General features: G+C 41.1%; 1 protein-coding gene across 1 annotated transcript in view; it reads left to right on the top strand.

The window, feature by feature from the left end:
* The window catches only part of KLF3 (KLF transcription factor 3), a 33372-nt gene extending 27414 nt beyond the window's left edge, over positions 1–5958 (top strand). Inside the window, exon 7 of the mRNA XM_084625846.1 lies at positions 1380–5958. Within this exon, the coding sequence (XP_084481972.1) occupies positions 1380–1561 (182 nt within the window). The 3' untranslated portion in view covers positions 1562–5958. The remainder of the gene's footprint in view (positions 1–1379) is intronic.
* The last annotated feature ends 9950 nt before the right edge of the window (positions 5959–15908 follow it).

Genomic DNA, 15908 nt, shown 5'->3' with positions numbered 1-15908 from the left:
AAGACAGGATACTGGGCTAGATGGACCTTTGGTCTGACCCGGCATGGCCGTTCTTATGTTAAAATGTGTGTAACATGGGGTATGTCTACAATTGGAGCTAGGGGTGTGAAAGCTCAAGGAGAAATATTCACACTAGCTCTGATTGAACTAGCACACTGCAAACAGAGTGTAGCCACAATGACATGAGCAGTGTAGCCACCCCGCGTGCCTGCCTGTGGTCTCAGTTGGGTACGTACTCTAGGCATCCCCTCCTGCCTGCTGTGCTGCTCCGGCAACAATCTGTTCTTAGCACTCTAGGTCAGTCAGAGCTAGTGTATATCTCCTTGAGCTGGGAATAACCCCCCTCACTCCAAGCTTAAATATGCCCTTACAGGCAATGGAGTAGAAGGGGGATGGAGCAGGAAAAGCAGCTAGCAGGAGGCTGTAAGTCAAAGTAAGCTCCTCCTAGTATCTCTTATATGCTCATGTCGGTTGCTTTTTTCTTTTCTTTCTGCTATACCCACTTCTGCCCACATGGCATGCAAGGTACTCATTTGCACACCCACCAAATGCCATTCACTGCACTACCTCACAACTTACATCACTGCTACATTTGGCTTTGAGAATTCCATAGGAGTAGCACTCATTTACACAGGCCTGAACTGGGTGCCAAATGTAAAGTGTCTGTTAAGGTTTCGGCATTGCATCCAGCCACTCTTAAATACTGGTCAGGTTCCTTCTGAATGCTCTTTTCTAAGAGCTCCTTTCAAATAAAGATGTCCCCATACCTATTCTCAATCACCATGTTCCAGGCATGCCTTGACACATTGTTTGGACATACACTGGAAGCTTGTGACAGTAAGACCTGTTCAGAGAAGATACAAGGCCTGATTCCTAGTTACACTATGGCCATTTACTTCCCAGCAATGTAATGGAGCTTAGTGGAAATGAGAATCAGGCTCATAGAAAGGAAATTAGTTAAGCGGATCCACCTTTAACTATACCTCTTATGACAACATCATTATTTACATTACTGTAACTCATAGCGACTGCAACCAAATTGGGACCCTGTAGTGTTAGATGCTGTACAAACATGTAGGGGTAAGAAAGGAAGAGATGTGTTGACAGAGCAATACAAACAAGATGTAACACACAACCCTTCTTGACCTAGTCACTTCATGCACATTTAGAAATTCATAAGCAAACCAAGAACTTCGCAAACTATGCTAGCTAGATAGGTCAGTTTGGGTGAGTAGAAGAGAATTAGCTGGGAGAGAGAGGATGAATCATATGGTATAAAGCAGTTCACATGTTTGTGTGTTAACATTCAGAAACACCCTGGAGAAGCCCCACCCTTTTTTCCCCACTTTAAATCCCTCATTTTCTGTTCCCTTTCCCAGGTGAAAAGCCATACAAGTGCACCTGGGAGGGATGCACGTGGAAGTTTGCTCGTTCTGATGAACTAACACGACATTTCCGTAAACATACCGGAATCAAACCCTTCCAGTGCCCGGACTGTGACCGTAGTTTCTCACGCTCGGACCATCTTGCTCTCCACAGGAAACGCCATATGCTAGTCTGAATGTCTCTTGTCCCTCAACTCCCATCACACTTTCTTTTTTACATGTGCATTTTAATTTGAATTCAGCTGGTCTGAATCTCTGATCTTACACAATTAAAAGCTTCCATATGGTCAGTAATAGATGTTATCTAACCCTGCTATGTCCTTGCCACGGGTCAGACCTAAAGAATGTGAACATTTTTTTTTCCGAGGGATGCTAAGCAAACCCTTCCTGCAGACAGTATATGTTATGTATTCCTTTGTGAATAAGGGAATTTGTAAACTAGCAACTTTGTTGGTTTTGCCATATAATATAGCCAGCATATATTGATCAACTAGTAAATGTTATTGAATATCCAGTCCTTGCCAGAGACTTTATTTATGAGCCCTGCAAAGGATACGCTCTCCTTTTATGCTCAACAGTGCAATGAATGGACTTTCCAACATTGCTGGTTACAGCAGCGTGTTTAAAGCAACACTTTTAGAAAGACACTTCTCACTGTAGAAATCCCCTCTGCCAAGACAGTGAATGACACTGTAATAGCTAACCTAAGCAAAGTACTCTCTTTACATCATGAAAAATTAAGTGATAACTGATTTGGGCTAAATTAATAATATTATTTGAAGAATCATCAGCAGAAATTGATGTGTACATATGATTGTGCCTCTAAACCAACGTCACCTATCTTTTGTATTATACTGCAGTACGTGAGCTTGTGTTTATTGCATGATGCTTTGGTAGATTCCTTAAGTGTGTGATTCCTGTGTGACACTATCTCTGTTTTGTGTGCAGCCATATAGATGGAACACACACGGTACTCCTATGACATGACATGAAATGACATTCATAGAGACCTACCATACCTCATTTCAGGGGTAAAGATGTATCCCTTGATAATCACTCCCCTGTGTTTCCTGTTCTTTTAAAAACTTCATCGTACCTCAAAAGCAGCAATTGTCATATCAGAATGCTCCAACCTGTACCATTGATGGAAGTGAGTGCCAATTTGATACACTACAGTATTTAAATTTTAGTTCACAAGATTTTTTTGATGGCAAAAAGCTAAATGGCATCCAATAGGAAGCACTTCCTGTGAGAAATTGAGTTGTGTAAATGTCTCAAATGACGAGAGTAGGCTTGATAAGCCATTTAATGACTCTGTGATTTGATTTGTGGCTCTGTTGGTTTCTTGATGCTAGGTGGACCAAGAGATCCCATGGATGTGCTTGTTGTATTAACAAATTGAGTCAGAAAGGTTCAACTCCCAGTTTCAGTTAACAAAATAAAATAAATAACCTAAAGTTTGGTGCTAAATATGTTCCAGAACTTTGGAGATGTTAACTGCATTAAAAGGGAGGTTCCTGCATTTATTAGTTGGCTGCTTTTGTGGCACCGCATGGAAACAAGATGTATTTGTCTAGACTGTTATGCACCACAACGTTTTTTGTTCAGTTCATTATGCAAATCAGGCGTAGTTCCTGCAATATGAGAATGTCAGTCAAATTTTCACTTCGTGGAAAAACCCACTGGAAAAGAAAATATCTGCATGCTGCCCTCTATGCGAAAGAATTTGAGACCCGGTGGCGCAGGAAGTGTTCATGACCCTAAACACTGTGGACACCTGGAAAATCCTGCAGATCCAAGAGTTGTGCCAGTTTACTCTCTTGGCAGTGTGGTTCACATTTACCTGACATCGACAGCTGCTCCCCTCTGTCAGCAAAACTGGCAGGAAGGTGCGCGTCTCCAATAGTATAAATATAGGCCAATGTATAGATGTTTGGGAGGGTAAAGAATAAAATGATACCTTACAGCTATCTGAACTTTAATGCTGAGTGTCAGAGTAATTAGGGATATTTTCATTTATTGTACAGAAAAGTGCAAAGGGTGCTTCTGACGTAAAATATGAAATATTTCCCCTGCTCTAAAATTAACATATACTAAAGTATGGAACTGGACATCCATTTATCTAAGGCAGCAGTTCTCAACCAGGGGCCTGGGGCCCCCTGGGGGGCCGTGAGCAGGTTTCAGGGGTTCCACCAAGCAGGGCATTAGACTCGCTGGGGCCCAAGTCAGAAAGCTGAAGCCCCACCACATGGGGCTGAAGGCAGAGGCCTTGAGCCCCACCACCCAGGGCTGAAGCCAAAGGTCCCAGGCAATTGCCCTGCTTGCTACCCCCTAATGCAGGCCCTGGCTTTTATATGCAGAAAACTAGTTGTTGTGCCACAGGTGGGCTGTGGAGTTTTTATAGCATGTTGGTGGGGCCTCAGAAAGAAAGAAAAGTTGAGAGCCTCTGATCTAAGGAATCTCTTACCCTTTTGCAGTGCTGTGGTGTTACACAGTCAAAACATACAGTGAGGAATGAGAATTTTCATACCATATCTCCCAGCACTTGGAAGTTTTGTGTGAATGCTGGTGTAAGGGATCTGAGCCACATTCTGCTCTCCTGCACCACTGTAAGTCTGGAGTAACTTTCCTGGAACCTATGGAATCCTGGAATTGAAGCTATGCCAGATTTATAGTTGTGTAACTGGATAGAAATGTAATTACCAGGTAAATTCTCTCAGCCTTCTGTTGATACGTGGCTCTGTCACGTACGAAAAAACTTCCTGGAAAGAGAACTAGCGTAGACTAGACCAATTTTTTTTTTCAAGTGCCTGTAACATCACAGAATCAAAATTGATATCAAAATTAAGCTGTAGTTATTTACAGCTAGCTGTTCCATACCTGAAGAACTCTATTGACTTTAATAGGGGCTCCACACAATGAGCTGCTACAGGCTCAATTCCTGAATTTGAACTTTTAAACATATCACAGGAGGATAGGTGTTTGGCATGCTGTGGATGAAAACAACTCAATTAAAACCTGGAAACAAGCAGATAGGATCCTATAAAGAAAGGCAGGTGTCAGACATTCTAATTCCATTTCTATTTTTAACTAATTTATTCACATCAAATTTGGTATTTTTTGTGACATTAAATTTCCTGTGCTGCTAATTTTTTTTTTTTATTTTTTTTTTGGTCTTCCATAAAACAGTTTTAAGTGTTTGCATCTTTTGCTCACTATAATCTGGGGCTGCGTGGTCTTCTGGCATAACTCCACTGAAGTTAATGAAGTTACTCCAGCAGAGCATTAAATCCCTGACATGTAGGCTATTAAATCAGCTGTTAACCTGTTTGCCTCTGTTAACGATATTTATAATGAGTTGTAGGGAGAAATACTGTTAAGATGCAATATAATTATAAAATGCCCTTGGCCATATGCTTTATGATATAGGACATTGACAGCAGGTTTAAATTTAAACATTAAATAGAATCTTAATTACTGGTAACTAAATAAGATAGTTTCATGTAAATGTTTTGTTATAGGATTTTTCACTTTATATATGTGGCGTCATATCTTCTGGGAAGTCAGAAAAGTGATTACAAAGTAAATTTTATCTTTTTAGTTTAAAATGTGAATCTGCATTTTAAATGGGGCATTAACTCTAACTTTAGTTTGGGGAGTGCATCCAAAAAAAAAAATATAACTAAGGAAATACTAAACAAGTATCAGCTCCAGTCTAGAGAGCTCACTCCTCCTCTTGTTGACCTGAATGGAAGCAGGACTGGGTCTAAAGACACACACACAACTCTGCTGCAGGATTTGCTTTGTGTATTTAAAAGAAAAACCTGTGCACTAGCAGTATTGCACTGTACAGTATGTAACTTGGAATACCATTATACTGATATTGTACCTGTATGTACCATTCAACATTAAAATGGATTACATATTTCCGAGACAATCCTTCGGAGTTAAACAGGTATGACAGTAATATGGTTTTATTTAAATATACACTGTAGTTCTGTAGTGATCTAACGCCACAAGCTTGTCTGAATATGTTGTCTGTGTTTTGTCTCTGTCAAGGTTAGCAAACTGTAAATGAATGCAAATCGTTTCTTAAACAAAACAAAAAACATTTTACATGTATTAAGAGGGTTACAAAAATGTTCATTGTCTTACAGATATTAGCACTTTTCTGCTATTTATGTACTTTAAATGTTAGAGGGTCAAAATAATCTTTCTGCTTAGCATTTCTTAAAACATTACCTGCAAATGTAGCAGGGATATTACATTTACTTTAATACTTGTATAAACTATACAGAAATTTTTTTAATAAAATGTAATATATTTTATAAGCTAATAAGACTGGGTAATTAAAGGTTTCTAGCATGCATTACTATAACTTGCAAATACTGAAACATTTTGGTAATCTTTCTTACTAAAGATGTGAATGTTTAATGTACTTTCACTGTTTCTACTTTGGTAGTCCAATGGGAATTCAGTAATGACATTTTGTCATGTCAAACTGTGAACATAAATTTGTACTGTACAGTCCTCATACTATATACAGTATACAATATGTATTATACTTGTTAATAAAACCATCAGAATATTAAATGTGATCATGTAGTTATATACCATACAACAGAGTATACTTACATATGAACCAGGAAGTTCAGAAAAGAATCTTTCAAAATATGTAAAATCAGCACTTGTTAAAATGCAAAACAAAAAAATCCAGAAGCTCAATTTCCCATTTCTGAAGGGTTTTTTAGGATTCAGAAGTCAGATTGCTGGAATATCTAAAGCACCACACATATTTTAATGCAAAATACTTTTATATCTATTAAAGAGTATGCTGATCTATGAATCATATAGAGAGTCAAGGTAGATTCACTACAGTCCATGCACCACATTTCTTATGGATACATCTGAATAAAGAGGGTAAAGCAAAACAAAAAAACAGTGCAAACAGTTCACTGGATTTTGATTCTATCTACTCTTACCTCTTTATTATTTGCTGTTCCCTAGCAACCAAACTTTTTTATACTAACATTTTCAAAAAGTTAATTTCAATTTCACAGTCAAGATTAGTTGAATGAATGAATAAATAATGTTTGAGGCAGATGTTTATTATAAGGTATAGGTCATCCAATCACGGAATAGAAACAAGACTATATGACATTGGGATGTATGAATTCCAGTTACTGAATCACTGACTCAATAATTGCTCTGAACTGTTTGTGAGAAATCCAAGCTCAGATAAATTGGTAAAAACAATTAACCCCAAATTCTAGTTTCACAACCAAGTCTTGATGAAAGATTTTGCACAGCTCATAAAGTAGATATCCCTTTCTCATATGGCATAGTTATAACATTCAAGCCAACTCTGTCTTTACAGCCGCCCCTGTTTTTTTGTGTGGCCCCAATGCCAAATGGCAAAAGCAACCAGCTTTTCCTCCCTGAGTTCCTTTCCCATTCTAATCCTGCTCTCATTTCATGGTCTGGCCTATATTTGTTTTCTTCCCAAAAAATTTTGCTGTGGACTCAACTGGTGGCAATGTGTGCTCTTGAAGAGTAGGATCCCTACCCTTTGCTTGAAGTTCTGAGTGGCTATGGTTTGCAACATAATGACAAATGGAGCAGCAGAGGTGGCAACAGATTTCTTACAATACTGTGTATTTTATTTGTATTATAGTAGCACCTAGAAGCCCCAGGCTCATTGTGCTAGACATTGTATAAACACATCATAAAAATATAGTCTCTGTCCCAAGGAGCCTACAATCAGCAGATCTATATGCAGGAGTATAATAAAGCAACTAGTAATTGCATTGAAAGGTAAATTGAATGTTTGATATCAGAGTTTAGGGAGGGAAAGGAGATAAACCCATCCCCTAATATACTTTGCAATACACTCCCTTCCAAATCCTTCAGCTATCCTCAAAGCAATGATGCTGACCCTAATTATACCAACAGCTTTTCTCCAACTGCTACTGCTCAGCCATGGAGAGGGGAAAAGCAGCCAATAACAGTATAGCTTCTGAAGGAGTCTTTCTGCCAGAGAACAGCATGGTGGAGCTGAGGAGCAACACAAGTGCTGTGAATTTTGTGGGGCTAGAGGCAGAGCTCCCCCACAGATCAATGGAGTCCATGGTTTTGAAAGCCCACACCTGTTTCCCTTGAAAACCGCCAACCTGTTTTTCTCTCTGAGGGCAGCCTGCAAAGTACAGGCTACTTCACTGAGGCCTTGTCTGTACTACAGCGTTTTGTCAACGCAACTTATGCCGACACACAGCCGCCACCACTTTAATTAAACCACTGTTGCACATCCACGCTATGCTCTTTGTGTTGGCAGAGCACAGCCACAATAGCAGCTCTTTCAGTGACAGAGAGAGCAGCGTGGGTAGCTATCCCACTGTGCAACTGGCTACAGGGTGCTTTGGGAAGGGTTTGCAATGCCTCATGGGGCAGGTACAGCATCACATGATGCAGGTTTCTCAATCCCATCGTTCCATGGGCATCCTACTAGAGCGCCAGCTGCTTTTCAACTGAAGTGGAGGAGAGAGAAGTGTGTGTTGGGGGAGAGTGAGTATGTCAGGCATGGCATCTTTTTAAGTTCACACAGAAGCTGGATGCAACCAGTCCTGAGGAAGGGGGAGGGGGGGTGCCCCCCCCCACACACACACATCAGCCCCTGCCTCCCTCCCTGGCTTTGCACAGCGGAGCATGAGTCTCTTATGCAGTCTCTTATGCAGCCCACAATGATAAATACATTGAGAACCACTGCTTTATGTAGACTTACTGTATAATCTGCAGATCTGGATTGTCAATAATTGCTGTGCACAGCAGTCAGCACAGAAGCATATGGACCAGTGGTGGGCAACCTGCAGCCCATGCGCCACACGCGGCCCTTCAGGGTAATCTGCTGACGGGCTGCCAGACAGTTTGTTTACATTTGCATGGCCGCCCACGGCTCCCAGTGGCTGCGGTTCACCGTTCCCGTCCAATAGAAGCTGCGGGAAGTGGCAGCCAGCATGTCCCTGTGGCCTACGCTGCTTCCCACAGCTCCCATTATCTGGGAACGGCGAACTGTGGCCACTGGGAGCTGTGGGCGGCTATGCAAATGTAAACAAATTGTCTGGCAGCCCGCCAGTGGATTACCCTGACGGCCCGTGTGTAGCCCGCGGGCCGCAGGTTGCCCACCACTGATATAGACCCTGTAGAAGCTTTCTGCTCAACTATAAAGCATCAGCATTACAGAAACTGAGGAAACAAAGTAATTCTTAAGTGATCACTCTCCTTACAGTGTATATGCTAACACCCATTGTTTCATGTTCTCTGTGTATATAAATCGCCCCACTGTATTTTCCACTGAATGCATCCGATGAAGTGAGCTGTAGCTCACGGAAGCTTATGCTCAAATAAATTTGTTAGTCTCTAAGGTGCCACAAGTACTCCTTTTCTTTTTGCAAATACAGACTAACACTGCTGCTACTCTGAAAAAAGTCATTCAGATTTCAGTGCTACACTATTTACCAAAGCCCTTTAATTCTGAAGAATGCAATTGTGCTACACAGAAGGATTATATAAGGCCACAAGGAGGGTGGAATAAGCATTTGGCCATTAAATCCAGAGATTTAAGTAATTTTAAGAAGTGGGTGTGGATTTTACTGTAGCCTCAGGTGGCTGTGACCTATATGTTGCTCAGTTATGCATGTCATGTGTCCATTTACTGTGCTTTACAGAAAGAAATACATAGTTACCACAGCAAGAGGCTGCTTCAGAGCGTCTTTCTTAGAGACAAAGGACTAGGAAATGTTTCCTGCTTGTGGCCTGATTAACCCTGTTTGTTATGTTCCAGCTGATGCACACTCAACACAGGATGTTCTGGGCAAGGTAGGGAAATGGTGGCTTTAAGCCCTCTTTGCGCTGATCCTGGAGATGGTCTGAGGTTGGTCTTTCTTACGCCCGGCTACCTGTGGCCCCAAATGGACAATCCAGCAACATTGCAACCTGATCCCATAGAGTGGAGGCAAGGGGAGTGGTGTCAGATTTGCTGTGTTGTGCCAATCTCACTTTGGGATGCCCCTACACTGGGGGTATCAGGAGGTAGCTGATTAAACTTGGTTTCTAGCAGTTTTGTGTCACTGGAGCAGTGTGAAGAAGCCAGAGCGAGTACCAGAAACTCATACAAAGGCTTTCATGCACGGCACTCTGAAACCAGAAACAGACTGTTTCTTGTTCTGAATCAATATTAACAGAGGCAATTAATGATTGACGTCATACACAAGTTACCTACTTTTTAAAATCCTTTATAAAATACTTTCAACTATCTCCTGGTTGGGAAAACTAAAAAACGTGAATTTAAAACCAGTAACTAGACCTGATTTTAACAAACACTGTGGGGCCTGAATCTTGCCCTGAAAGCAAGGCCCACTGAGAGTTTAAGTCAGTAAAAATCTAAGTTATTGTAACAAATCTGTGGCAAGCTAGGAGTTAGCCATCATCACTCTGCTGTAGAACAGGGCCATTTGATGTAGCAGAAGGGAGAGAACTCAGATGCACAGGTACCTATTGTTTGAGCTAAAGAAGAATCTCCTTTAGCTGTTATAAGTATTGGGCTTAAGATACACAGCTGAGCCATGATCTGCCCACACAACCAGTGGTTCTCAACCTACGGCCTGCGGGCCACTTGCAGCCCAATCAGCACCCAGATGTGGCCCATGTCACATCCTCAGGGTCATACAGGTAGTATATATATTGTGTGGATGTGGCCCACATAACACATAGAGAGCTGCACATATGGCCCATAATGGTAAATAGGTTGAGAACCGCTGCTAGACAGTTCATTTCAGTATCAGCTTCAAGCTACAGACTAGATGCTCACATTTCTGAGTTAATTATTTTTCGGGCACACTCGTATTTCATTTAGTGGGGATGACAAAAGTGAGTCTTCTAGGAAACATTTTGGCATTCACTGAGCTAATAAAACAGATTGGGTTTTTTTTATGCCAAGCTTAACAATCATGCCAAGTTGCTAGTCATCTAAGCTAAAAGCTGAGGAAAAAAATGAAAAAATTTTCTAGTCAAGCCCGACAGTGTAAACTGTGACATCCCCCAAGCAGGTCTGAGGCACCTTGTTGCAGTTGAAACAAGAGATAGGACAAAAACAGAGCACACTAATAAAAAGAAAAGGAGTACTTGTGGCACCTTAGAGACTAACAAATTTATTTGAGCATAAGCTTTCGTGAGCTACAGCTCACTTCATCGGATGCAATGAATCGGATCCGATGAAGTGAGCTGTAGCTCACGAAAGCTTATGCTCAAATAAATTGGTTAGTCTCTAAGGTGCCACAAGTACTCCTTTTCTTTTTGCGAATACAGACTAACACGGCTGCTACTCTGAAACAGAGCACACTAGTGTCACTTCATATGAAAAATATTGACATTTTATCTTCTTGGCCATACAGATGTGGATGAAGAAGCAGAATTCCAAGTGTTAATGCTTCAGGTCTCAACAATGCTGCAGGTAGCTAGCTGGTAGTGCCAGACAGATAAAATGTGGGAATGTAGCTGGCACTCAGGCTCTGGGCCTGTTTAGAAAATTGCACATGTTTTACAGAGTATTTACGATGGTGAGGCACATGCCAGCTGTTATGTACTTCTCAGGACTGTTAAAGCAATTGATTTAATTGCCAAACTCCTGTCTGACAATTTGTAGAAATGGGTCACTGCATTTGCCCTGTGAATTAGTGTCCAGAATGTCCTGCAAAGGCAGCTTTCCAGGACGCTGGGCAGATGCAGCTGAGAATATTGGTTGGCACTCACTTCATTGTTCTTGGGCTCTTCTTACAAATTACAGAATATTCGGTAAGGCAATCAGCTCACTCTGACAAAGACCCAGTATGAGCTACCAGGCAGTGGAGAAAAAGAGGAAAAAGAAAGCAAATATAAGTGGGAAAAAAGGAGAGTAATGAAAGGTGGAGATGGAAGAGCATGGATGAAGAGAAGGAAGTCTGCATTACCCTGAGAAAGTTACTCCTCGCCAATAAAGGATGTGAGCAACATTTACAACTGAACCTATGCTGAACATTGTTAAACTGCAAGTGTAGACAAAGACACAACCTTCATTTAGATACTCAGGCAATCTTGGAACTATGAAGGCACTCCATGAAACAGACTGTCAGGAAAGGCTGTGGAATAGCCATCTGATGAAGTGGGTTTTTTACCCACGAAAGCTAATGCCCAAATAAATCTGTTAGACTTTAAGGTGCCACCGGACTCCTCATTATTAGAGATGTCCAGGACTAGACTACACAACAGTCAGTGATGATTTGGGAAGACAGAGCCGCATTGGTGTCAGGTAAGTTCATTGCAGATCAGGGATTTTCTTAGTCTATTCAGACGTTCCCCTTTTCGAGCTGAATGGTTAGTCAAACTGTGAGGCCCTCTTCCAGTTGGAAGTAGAAATTGATGGAGTCTGGTGTTTTCATATATTCAGTGTAAATAATCAAGACTGCATCACAGTCCTGCTCCTCCAAACATAGGAGGAACCAAGAACAAAAAGGAGCAGATTCTTAACTTACAGCGCCAACCCTCTTTAGCCAACACCAGACCCAAAAGCTGCCTTGCTAGTTTTTTCCAGGGTCACACTGTGCTCACAATCTACTGCTCAGCTTTCGTGCTTTTTGCCTCTGCCTCTCCACCCTACCCTCTTTGTCTGTTCTGAGTTTCAGTGTGTTCTCCCTTCATACACATACACACACAAAATACTCAGCAGACTCCCTGAAGTAACTGGGAGAGGAGACAGGCCCAGCAAATCAAAATCATGAGCACTTACTTTATTTTCAAAAGTTGTCAAAAGTAATATGGTATTGGGTAACTATACAGAAGAAACAAATGCACTAAAATAAGTCCCTACAAACAACAATTAAAATATGAAATAAATGAGAATAAAAGCATCTGTTTCGCATCAGTTCCTAATGGTTCCCATGGAACCACCTGTTAGGGGATACATGTACTATTTAGTGCTTATACAATGCTGTGCATTGGCAGATCTCACAGCGCTTAGCAAAAATGAGTAGATATGTGCATTTTACAAAATGGGAAACTGAGGCACCAAGAGGTAATTGACTTTCCAAAAGGCAAGCCCCGAATCACTGGTAGATATAGCACTCAAATCTTTGCATCTTGAGTCCCAGGCTCTAAGCAGCATGTTATGTTGTTTGCTGTAAATGAACCTGCACTTGGGAGATGTTCCTGAATGTGTTGAACTGGATAAGCAATTCATTACCTTTCTGTTGTGACATTTTATTCAGAGGAAGAGTGTGCTTTATCTATTCAAACGCAAGCTATCCTTTAAGAGATACACAGGAAATACTCCACAACGATTAAACAACTGGCCACTGGATGTCGCCCTTACTCCATATGAATACAGATGAACACAGAAAATGACAAACTTATTAAGAAACAAGTGAATTAATTACAATTAAAAATGTCATCAGACATTTAAAAAATTAATCATCTAGTACATCTAGCTTTCCCCCAGAGAGTCTGATCATGCAGTCTTTGCACACCCAGATCTCCTACTGTTTTCAAGATTGTACTCCCAATCTTTGTTAAATATTTATTATTTGTTTATAAAATACACTTACCCTGTTCTCTGGTGTTGAAATTCACCCCCATGGAGAGGGCCAGAACAAAGGTGAGGCACCACTAAATTATCATGTACCACTTAAGATCTACGACCAGTGGTGTGCTGCCTATGTATGCATTGCATGCCCCATGACCAGCTGTGACAGCAGGGTAATTCCGTCCGGACTCCAGATGCACATGGAGGATACCATCTTGTAGAACAAAATAGTATCTGCCACACAGTGTGACCTCGCACACACAGTATGAGCAAGGTCACAGCATGGAGGATGCCATTTTGCATGCAAGTATAGAATTGTATGCCTGACTCAAAATGTCACAGTGCTCCAATGCCTATGACTTAGTGGGAGCTGGTTGGTGCTCAACACTTGAAAAAAATCAGGCCTCTAAAAACTTAAGGAGAGAATTTCAATGGTATGAAGGGCATTTAGACACCCAACTTCTATTGAAAAGTCAATGAGAGCTGGGTGCCTAAATCCCCCTTTGTGCCTTTGAAAGTCTCTCCCTAGGAGCTAATTTTAGGCAGCCATTTTTTAAAGCTTGTGGCCAGGGCACATTTCCTCACTTAACCTATAAGGAAAAGAAAATTCTTGTGGCATTTAGCCAAAGCCAAGAGGAACCAACATTTTGTGTATCCCCTGGCCAGAAGCACACTGTCCTGTTCAATTTCAGAAAGACAAACTACATTTACAAGTTACAAGAAACATTTCCAAAAACAAATTAAAAAAAAGTTTGCTCCTTGAGGGGGACTCTGCTCTGTATTGTAAATCCCAGTAGAGCAGGATATGATATGTAAACAATGAAATTAGCACTTTGCCTTTGAGTTGGACTTTTGTGGGAGGAAAGGAAAAGTATAGGAGAATGTTGCTGGTTAGTAATCATATTTGGAGAACATCAGGAATCAAATTATCTCTTTCCCAGCTACCTGCAAATTAGAAAGAAATAAAAAATCGTGTTTCCCAACAAACTAAGTTTGAGAGCTTCAACAAACCAGAATACCAGAAATTAGCTAACAGGAAGAAATGTCTTGTTGGTTTCACTGCTTTGCATAAGTAAGGAAATCTAAGTTAAGATGTTTTACTTCTTCTTTTTCACATCTTGTAAATAGGACAAAATAAGTGCTGGTAAATGTCACCTCAATATTTTCAATAAAACTAATGATAATCATTTGTTTAATTTTTTTCCACTTTGTTTTAGGTCTTTGGGAACAGGCAAATGTGTTTTAAGGTACAGAAGAATACGTATTTTTGACAGTTTGATAGTTTTCTTTGCTGTATAATTTAGTACTTGTAAAAGTCCTATGTAGGTAGAGGCAGATGGCTGGCCTATGTTATTAATAACTATTAATATATCTGTTTGCTGTGTTACTGTAGCTGCGTGGATCTGAGGATATGAGACACACAAGGTAGATGAGGTAATATCTTTTATTGGATGTCATCTTCGGTTTGTGGAAGGGACGAGCTTTCAAGCGTACATAGAGCTCTTCCAGTCCTGCCTTGTGTTTCATTAATATATCTGACAGTTATACAGCACCTTTCATGACACTGCAGCATGTAAAGTGATCATTATAGATGTCAGTCCATCCAGTGCTGAAATGCAGCCACCTCTGGAGTTTAGCCGGGCAGCTGTTTAACAGCATATAGCAATATTACACAGCACTTTAGGACAGTAAGTTAAGCATTCTGTATCCAAATTGACATTGTAGGGATGGGGGAGAAATTAGGTAGGTAACTATCCCAGCTGGAACTTGTCAGTCACACCAGAGGTAACATTGCTATTCTTGTGAAAAATTCCATCCAATCTTTAATAACTAGGAGTGATCAGAACATTAGTTTTATACATCTTCTCTAGTCACCTCCAGGGGCTACATTACATTCAGTAATGACTCAGAGAGGACTGTGCCACATATTGAAACACCAATATACTCACCATCAGCACTAAACTCCCTTCTGCCTATGAAAATCTCCCCCGAGTCCTAAGTGGCTTGAATTTCAAGTATTGAGCACTCAGCCCAATGAAGTATGCACTCATCTGGCCCCAGTGAAGTCTTAGGGTTGAATTGGTGTGTGATGCTTAAATAGTGCATCAGCTTGGTGCTGAACAGGAGTGAATTCTACCACAAGCCATTTCATGAACAGGTCCAAGACAAACATACAATATCCTCTTTCAGGCAAGACTTGATAAAATCTGTGACCAGCATTTTCAAACCTGGGTGCCTAAAACTAGGCATCTAAATTCATACTTATGCTCCTAATTAAATGGCCTCATTTACAAAGATGCTGTGTGCCACTGAAGTCAGTGAGTAGTGGGTTCTCAGAACCTCTGAAATCAGGCCACCTTGAATTGTCCATCCAAACCGGATGAAAGATAGGAGGCCATGGATTGGTTTAATTAGGCTACAGCTTTATTCACTTATAATATCTGGAAGTAACTAACAACAAATTGTACAACACAGGGAGGAGGGGGTTGGCCTCCCCACTGATCCCGACATAGGATCCCCATACACTCTTCCTCAGCTCCCTTAAAGGGGACCAGGGAAAGGAGGGGGATCAGCTCCCCACTAACAAGATGTAGGAGCCCCAAACCCTCCTACTCAGTTCCCATAAGGGATGCCTTCCTTCAAATTCTTCCGTACCAAGTACTGTACTGGACATCGGCCACATGGAGGCACCAGCAAAATGCTTGGTTGCCTCTCCCACTCTCACCAGCTACTCAGATATCCATAGATTCCATCCTCTTTTTTTTTTTTAAACTGAGGTGAACAATATTTGCATCTAGTGTCTGTTCCCTGGCTTTCAAAGAGTGTACAAGGTGCATCGGCTGGTCCCATAGCATGTCTCTTCTTCCATGCCGGCTCAGGGTTGCCTCACTCCCCAGGCCCAGATGTGAACTGCC

Source organism: Lepidochelys olivacea, assembly GCF_965140295.1.
Source record: "Lepidochelys olivacea isolate rLepOli2 genome assembly, chromosome: 4".
Classification (NCBI taxonomy): Eukaryota; Metazoa; Chordata; order Testudines; family Cheloniidae; genus Lepidochelys; species Lepidochelys olivacea.
The sequence above is the reverse complement of the archived record's forward strand: the minus strand, read 5'-3'. Positions and strand labels throughout refer to the sequence as shown.